We start from the raw sequence: 8,549 nt of genomic DNA on the forward strand, positions 1-8,549 counted from the left end.
ACCCAGCCCCACCAACGCCTTCAATCACTTCCAAAACCATTAAACCACATGATTTATTTATTTTTTTTTTGAGTGGAAAGGAAATCTATTACTGGAAAAGAAATACAAACTATACAACAACGGCTTGGGCGAGCCACAGAGCCGAGTCAGACAAGCACGCTAAAACAAAAACTAATGCGACCTGCTAACATAATTAATTAAATGATTGGCCGCCAGAGTATGACTAACGAGAACTCTCACAGATGCTATGATTTGTTGAGAATCAGGAGTATCTCCCGCAAAGAGGCGTTTGTTCCTGGCCCCCCATAGTTTCCATGTGAGAAATCCGAAAGTAAGCGTCCATGCATTAGAGGTTCGTTTAGGGTTGAGATTTATCTGCCACCATTACATGAGTGGTAAGGTCATGAAGCGGTGGAGAAGTCTCTTCGGGATGATGATTTTCCAACAGTTAGCGGCAGTCGAGCAGTGCCGAAGTACGTGATCTATGTCTTCAACGTTGTGCTGACATGCTTCACAGGTGGCGTCAATTGTAAGGTGCCTTCGCAGTCTCACTGCATTCGTTAGGAGTTTGTTTTTGACAGCGAGCCAGAGAAAAGATCTGACCCGCTGAGGCCCTGGCCATTTCCAAACTGATTTCCAACGGTGGTCGACAATGTCCCACTCAGATTCTTCCTGGAATTTGTAAGCAGACGATACTGTGAATTGTCCATTGGCACTAAGATTCCACATGCAAGTCTCGTCTCCATCATGCGGTGAAGGTGGTCACATGGCAGCAATTTGGAGATTAACAGACGTGGGAATCAGGTTCTGGAACAGGTCCCAACGCCAGTTGCCTTGGTCGTCCACAAATTCGCAGATGGGCTTTTGGAGGTTCTGCTCATTGATGACCGAGAAGGCAAGGTTCTTCAAAGGCCCTAGATCTCCAATCCAGTTGTCTGCCCAAAAACTGACTTTATGACCGTTTCTCGGTTTCCACTTGATGTGCAGAGCAGTTTCGGGCCATATTGCAGCTATACTTCTCTAGGTGTGGGAACTGGTTTTCATTTGGAAATTGTAGTTATTTTCTTTAGACCATTTATACTTAGCCCGAAGGACCTGAACCCAGAGAAGATTTGGTCTGCTTACTAGATAAAAGCCAAGTTTGGAGAGGAATGCATGATTTTGAGTACGTAGCATTCTGAGACCACACCCTCCGTTCTTGATTGGTTGACAGAGTTCTCGCCAGTTTAGGAGGTGGATTCCTTTGTGAGTGTCTTCGGATCCCCAAATGAAGTTTCTAATTAGCTGCTCCATTTTTTGGTGGCATGAAGCGGGCAACCTGGACGTTTGCATCGCATAGCAAGGTATAGAAGTGAGTGTTGCCTTTGCAAGAGTGATACGGCCCGCTAGTGAGAGGGAGCGAGCCTTCCAAGTGGAGAGCTTCTGCTGGATTTTTTCAATGATGTAGAGATAGGTATCTTTAGTCACTCTAGAGTGCAGAAGCGGGACCCCAAGGTACTTCCCGAGCTGCTCTATTTTTTCATAGCCAAGGTTCGCACAAACACTATCTGCCTCCTGTTTCTTGACATTCCGTGAAAAATAAATACGTGTCTTCGCCTGACTTATGGAGTGTCCCGAGGATACATAAAAGTCTGAGAGAGCCTTCTTAATAAGATTGACTTGCCTGGGAGTTGTGGAGCTAAAAAGGATAAGGTTGTCTGCGAAGAAAAGGTGGGAGAGTGTAGGACCGCCTCTTCCCATTTTAATGGTATCCCACCTATTTGCGTCAACTTCTGCTCTGATTGCTTGGGAGAGCCATTCCATACATAGTACAAAGATGTATGGGGAGATGGGATCCCCCTGTCGGATGCCGCGTGTAGGTTGAAAGGCGTTTGAAGGTCTGCCGTTCCAGAGTACTTGCATCGTAGGGGTGGTAATGCAGTGCATGATCAGCTTTATCATGCCTTCAGGAAACTGGGCATCCTTGAGTGTTTCTTCAATGAAACTCCATTTTAAGCGATCAAATGCTTTTTCTAAATCAACTTTGATTGCCATCCAACCTTTCTTGCCTCCCTTCCTTCTCATTGAGTGAATAACCTCTTGAGTAATAATGATATTGTCAGTGATGTTCCTACCTTTAATGAAGCTTGATTGGTAGGGGAGAATAAGCCCTGGCATGAGACTTTTGAGACGGTTAGCCATTAATTTAGTGATCACTTTGTATGCAACTGTGCAGAGGCTGATTGGGCGGAATTCATTGAGAGTGCGCGGCCTTTCAATTTTTGGTACTAGAGTGATGAGCGTTCGGTTATGTGAAGGATCCATGTGTCCTTCAACAAAGAAATTCTTCACCATTTCGTATAGGGAATTTCCTGCTACCTCCCATTGGTGCTGATAGAAGAGTGCATGGTAACCATCTATCCCTGGCGCCTTAAGAGGTTTCATGTCATACAAGGCTTGCTTTATTTCTGCATTAGTAGGTGAGACAGATAAGGTAGACCAAGAAGAAGGTGGGAGGAGGGGAAACAAACCTTTGGGCGTGTATGGTTGATACGGCTCATTGTGGGTTGAGTAAAGATTGGAGTAGTAATTTTGGGTCATCTGAAGGAGGATTTGTTCATCAGTAACCCATTCACCGCTTTCATTTTGGAGGGCAGCGATTCTGTTCTGACGCCTTCTGATTCTTGCTTGGGTGTGGTAATAAGATGTATTTCGATCCCCCAGGTTGATCTAGTTAGCACGAGACTTTTGGTACCAGAGGAGTTCCTCTTGGAGGCACACCATTTCATAATCAGAACGAAGAGTGATGTCCAGTTCATTGAGGTGAGAGGAAAGGGGGCACGTTTCTAGAGCACGCTGGACCCCATTGATGCGTCCCCTCAGTCTTCTCTTATTTTTATCAATTTCACCAAATACTTCATGATTCCACTGCTGGGCTGCTATGGCTAAATTTGCAAGGTTGGTTTCAAGGGGTAAGGATGAGGTCCAGTTGTCACGCACCAGACTTGGAAAAAGTGGGTGTGTAGTCCAGGCAGCAAGAAATTTAAAGGGCTTCGGTTCAGTGGGTCTATTTTTGAGTCCAAGGTCAATCCAAAGTGGCCGGTGGTCTGAGGCAATTTGGGGAAGGTGATGAATCTTGGAAAGGGGGAAAGATTGGATCCAGGAGATGTTTGAGAGGGCACGGTCTAGTCTGGCAAGGTAGAGGCCCTGACGCCAAGTGAAGTGTGGGCCTGAGTAGCCTAAGTCGACTAGGCTATTGTTTTGGGTAAAGGATTGGAAGAGTGGGCATCCACGTGTTCGGCCAATTGAGTTGCTATTCCTTTCATTGGATGAGAGAATAGCATTGAAGTCGCCTGCGAGCATCCAAGCTTCGTGGCCCTGGGGGTTGTGCTTCGAGAGCTCATTCCAAATTAGGGAGCGCCACTTCGGATGTGGGCTGGCGTAGATGGCCGAGAAGAAGAAATGTTTTTGGCTATCTCTAAGGGTGATTGAGCAGTGTATAAATTGGTGGTGACTTTCCAACACGTCGACACTGATTGCTTCTGTCCAGAGGATCCATATGCCTCTCGAGAAACCATTGGCCTCCACTCTATATGAGTAAGGAAGGCCTATTTTTTTGATAACTCTGTCAGCCTTGAGGCCAGAGATTCTAGGTTCTACCAAGACCACGAGCATCGGCTTATAATCTTTAATAAAGGACTTCAGCACTGCATGGAATTTGGGCGCTGCCGTGCCTTGACAGTTCCATATAAAGACAGACATAATAAAGATGGTGGGAAGGAGTGTGGAGCTAGCACTCCATGTTGGCATTGCTCGTCACACCGGTATCTTCCTCAGAGATTTTAGCGGAGTCAGCATCCTTGGAGGGATCCGTCTCGTCCAGAGATTTGGTTATGGCTTGTACGACCTCATCTGCAAGCGTTGGATATGGCTCATTCTGTCGAGCTTTGGGCTTGCGGATCACTATACCCGCTTGCTCTTTAAGACCCAGCTTCGGTTTGCAGGGGTCAGGTGGTTTAGCTCTAGGTTCAGGTTGTTGAGGATGGATTGGGGTGGGCTTAGGGGTTGGTGTGGATGGGAGATGGTGACAGCCTGGTGACAGGTAGGGTCAAGAGTTGGGTTTGCGGCTTTGTAGGCGCGGCTAGCAAAAAGGCTGTCAGGATTGGGTATGGTTTGGGTGCTTTTTGGTTAGTCTTCCTTGGATGTGGTGTCGAGGGTGGGAGCAGGTCTGATCTTATTGCTCCGAGGTTTTACTAAAGAGGATTCTTTTCCTTTTGCTTTTGAGCGGTCAGGGCTAACGGGAGGGTTGACATTTACTTTGTTGGGTACTGTAGCTTGCATGGATGCATGGTCTGGGATGGTATCATCGGACTTCAAGAGGTCAAACCTGGAACCACTGGTTGCACCTTTTTGGTTATTCGTTTCTGACATCTTTTTCTCAGCTTTGTCTCTTCTTCGTCCTTTGGCCGGGGCCTGCATCCAAGCACCGTACAGGTTGACGGCGTTCATGGTTTGAACTTGAGGCTCCGTCGCTGTCTCCGGTTGGGGTTGGAGCAATGGCGCTCCGGTTTCATCGATTTCCTCGGCAAACATCCTCGAGGTGACCGTAATGCCCACAGTTGTAGCATATTGTGGGTAGCCCCTCATATTCCACCAGGAGCGTGCGGTTGTCCACTTCTATTTTGATGTTAGAGCCGGGAGAGATCAATGAGCACTGCCATCCGAGCGAACCTGCCTCTTTCTCTGGAGGCTGTGTTGTAGTTGATTCTGAGAACTTTTCCTAGAACCTCTCCAATGGCTTTGATCACACTTTTTTTGTAGTATTTAGCTGGCAAGCTTGGGAGTCGAATCCATCCCATTACGTGGGAGGTCCTATGGGTCCAGGGGGAGAAGTCTGGCGTCCATGGTTGAACGGTGAGGTAGTGGCCGAATATGACCCAAGGGCCTCCTAAAAGTACTTCGGTGTAGTCACGTTCGTTGCTGAGCTTGGCAATAAAACAGTTGTTTTCCAAGTCAGTTAGTTGCACCGGGCCGGTGAGTCGCCAGAGGCTGACCACCTTATCCCTTAGGTCTACATACCTGATGTTTCTTCCCAGCATTTTAATGACAACTGAGTATTTCATGCTGTCATTGAGCAGACGGTGGACCCTCTCTGAGAAGCTGATGGAAGGAATGGGCCCCTGTTTGTTGATGGTAACATCTCCTTCTTGAAAAAAGAAGTCTTCTTCGTCTTCCTGCTTCTTGGAGGATTTGTTAAGGAGCATGTCCTTGAAGGAAGGTGGGTTAGTTGCCTTCCTTGCGTCCTCTGGCGTCTGGGGTACGACTTCTTCTTCAGTCGACATCTCATCGTCGTCTGACTTGATGGGGTCATATGAGAGCATATCCGAATCATTACCTGCACGAAGGTCCCGTATCTTGACCTTCTTGACCTTGACGGTGGTTGTCGCGTCGCAGTGTGGTGGGATTTCGTCTTTCTCCTGGAGCGTAGTCGAGAGAGAGCGTTCCATCTGCGTCCACCAGATTTTCTATTTTTAATGTCCCATGATTTATTTAGTTGCGGGCTACAACAACAACAATAAAAAGAAATTATTAACTAATAATTTAATATAATAATTATTATACTATTAACCCTAAACTTTAATAAGAAGTAAAGACTTTAGTTAACTTCTCCTATTTGGGTGAGATTCTCTCATGCCACACTCTCAATAGTCAATACATCAATTAGAGAACACATTGCGCTAACATTTTATGTATGCAAAAGTGATTACGTGCTCTCCCCAATTGCTACCACACTTCTTCCAATTTATACATTCCATTACAAGGTATTTCCATTTTTTTCCGGTAACAAGGTCCTTCCATTTTTTAAAGATATAAGATATAGTTATGCAAAATTTATATAAAAGTGTTGACCACTAACCTGCTCCAAGAATCCCTAAAACACACGAATTTGGACTGGAAAAGAATTACTTTATTGAATCACAACTGAGAAAGAATACACACATGGGCCAACAACGGACCCAATATTTATATACAATGCGCAGCTCTAAGACCCTAAAGTAAAGGGCTCACAAGAATGGGCTACTGATGGGCTTACAGAAACAAAATACAACAAGCACCCAACAATTAGAAATAAATTCATTCAAATATTTCCAACACTCCCCCTCAAGTTAGGGGCTTGAAAATATCTATAGCTCCTAACTTGCTCAACAGGTTTTTCTGTACATTTCCCGCAACTGGTTTTGTCAGCAGATCTGCTTCTTGGTTGTGGCTTCTAACATGCTCCAGATCAATCAGCTTGGACTCCCATTTCTCTCTAATGAAATGACAATCTATTTCATATGTTTTGTGCGTTCATGAAAGACTGGGTTGGTTGCAATATGAATTGCAGCCTTGCTATCACAATAAACTTTCACAGGTTCCTGTGATCTATTCCCAAATCTTTCAATAAGCTAACAGCCCTATACCACCTCAGAAGTTGCCATGCTTAAAGCTCTATATTCTGCCTCTGCGGACGACTTTGAGACAGTATGTTGCTTCTTAGTTTTCCACATCACAAGAGATCCTCCCAGCTTTAACAAATATCCAGATACAGATCTCCTTGTCATAGCACAAGACGCCCAATTTGAATCGCAATAGCATTCCAAAACTGGTTTCTCTTCTGAGCTAATGACGACTCCCAATCCAGGTGTGGCTTTCAAATACCGCAGGACATTTCTTGCTGCTGCCATATGAGCTTTAGTTGGCATCTGCATGAACTGGCTCAAGGTCTACACAGAATAAGAGATATCAGGCCGGGTCATTGTCAAATATATCAACTTACCTATCAACCTTCTGTATTTTGCTGGTTCTTTCAATAGGTCTTCTGCACGGTTCCTCTTCTCATCATAAGCGAGTAACTTCAGATTTTGAGCCATTGGAACCCCTATTGGCTTGCAACCTGTCATGCCAGTTTCAAACAATAGATCCAAAACATACTTTCTTTGTGACAAAACAATTCCTTTCTTAGCCTTAGCTACTTCAATCCCAAGAAAATATTTCATTAGTCCTAGGTCCTTAATTTTAAAATGATTACGCAAGAATTCTTTAGTTTCAGCAATTCCAGACTCAGTGCTCCCTGTGATCAGCAAATCATCAACATATACCAAAATAAAAACAACCCCTTGCTCAAAATGTTTAATAAAAAGAGAATAATCAGCCTTACTTTGTGTAAATCCTCCTCTCTGCAGTGCTTCAGACAATTTTTGATTCTATTGTCTTGAAGCCTGCTTCAAACCATAAAGGGATTTATTCAATTTGCAAACCATTTGCTCCCCCTGTCTCTCAAAACCTTGAGGTATTTTCATATAAACTTCCTCATCTAAATCACCTTGTAAAAATGCATTATGAACATCCATTTGATAAAGATTCCATTTGTTAACAGCAGCTAATTTTAAGACTACTCTAACTGTAAACATTTTCACAACAGGAGAAAAAGTCTCATGATAATCAATACCCTCCTTTTGATTAAAGCCCTTGGCTACTAATCTAGCCTTATACTTTTCTATACTACCATCTGCATTATATTTAATTTTATAAACCCATTTGCAACCAATAGCCTTCTTACCCTTAGGTAAAGGTACTATGGTCCAGGTTTTGTTACTTTCTAAAGCTTTCATTTCAGTTTCCATGGCTTTTACCCAGTTTTCACTTTGAACAGCCTCTTCATAACAGGATGGTTCACAATTAGAGTCAATAGAAGTCAGAAAACACATATGATCAGTTGACATGTGTGCATAGGAAAGATAATCATCAATAGGATATTTACAATTAGGCTTTAAAGAATAATCAGAGTCAAATTGCAACAAGGAACATACATAATCATTTGCCCAAATAGGGGGTCTTCTAGTACGAACAGGTCTTTGACTCTCAACACTGGTTTGGTTTCTACGGTTATCACATTCATCATCTCCTCCATTGTTTGTCCTGTTATACGTAGGATTTTACCATTATTATTAGCTGATTCTGGTTCTGCAATGGTTCCAGAAGTTTGATTTCCAGAATTTTCTGATTCAAACCAAAACATTGATCTCACACCATCTCTTAATGTATCTTGAAAGTTGTTTCTAACATCCCTGAAGGGAAACTTATCTTCTATAAAGTGTACATGTCTGCTGACAAAAATGGTATTTGCTTTAGATCTAGGAGCAAAATTCTTTTTGATTATCTGGGTACCCTAGGAAAAGACTAGGGATTGATCTAGACTGTAGTTTATCACTGACCTTTAAATCAGTGGCATAAGCAAGTGACCCAAAAATCTTCAAATTACTTAGGTCTGGTTTGGCTCCATAAATCCTTTCGTAAAGTGTTTGGTAGTCTATAACCTTTGAGGGAATCCTATTCACCAAATATGTCGCCATTTTAACACACTCCCCCCAATACTTAATGGGTATTCCTGACTGTAAGATAAGACTTCTAGTGATCTGCATAATGGTTCTATGTTTTCTTTCTACTACCCCATTTTGCTCTGGTGTATAGGGACATGATGTCTGATGAATTATGCCTCTCTATTGAAAATAAACTTTCAATTGATT

At 43.5% G+C, this 8,549-nt stretch overlaps 1 protein-coding gene across 1 annotated transcript; it reads right to left on the minus strand.

Annotated features, from left to right (window-relative positions):
• Nucleotides 1–4,667: 4,667 nt before the first annotated feature.
• On the minus strand, nt 4,668–5,486 carry LOC114758351 (uncharacterized). The gene has a single exon (XM_028947402.1). The coding sequence runs from the start codon at nt 5,484–5,486 to the stop codon at nt 4,668–4,670; it is 819 nt and encodes a 272-aa protein (XP_028803235.1).
• Between the last annotated feature and the right edge of the window lie 3,063 nt (nt 5,487–8,549).

Source organism: Neltuma alba, unplaced genomic scaffold (assembly GCF_004799145.2).
Source record: "Neltuma alba isolate B1F8T4 unplaced genomic scaffold, ASM479914v2 tig00010689_pilon, whole genome shotgun sequence".
Lineage (NCBI taxonomy): Eukaryota > Viridiplantae > Streptophyta > Magnoliopsida > Fabales > Fabaceae > Neltuma > Neltuma alba.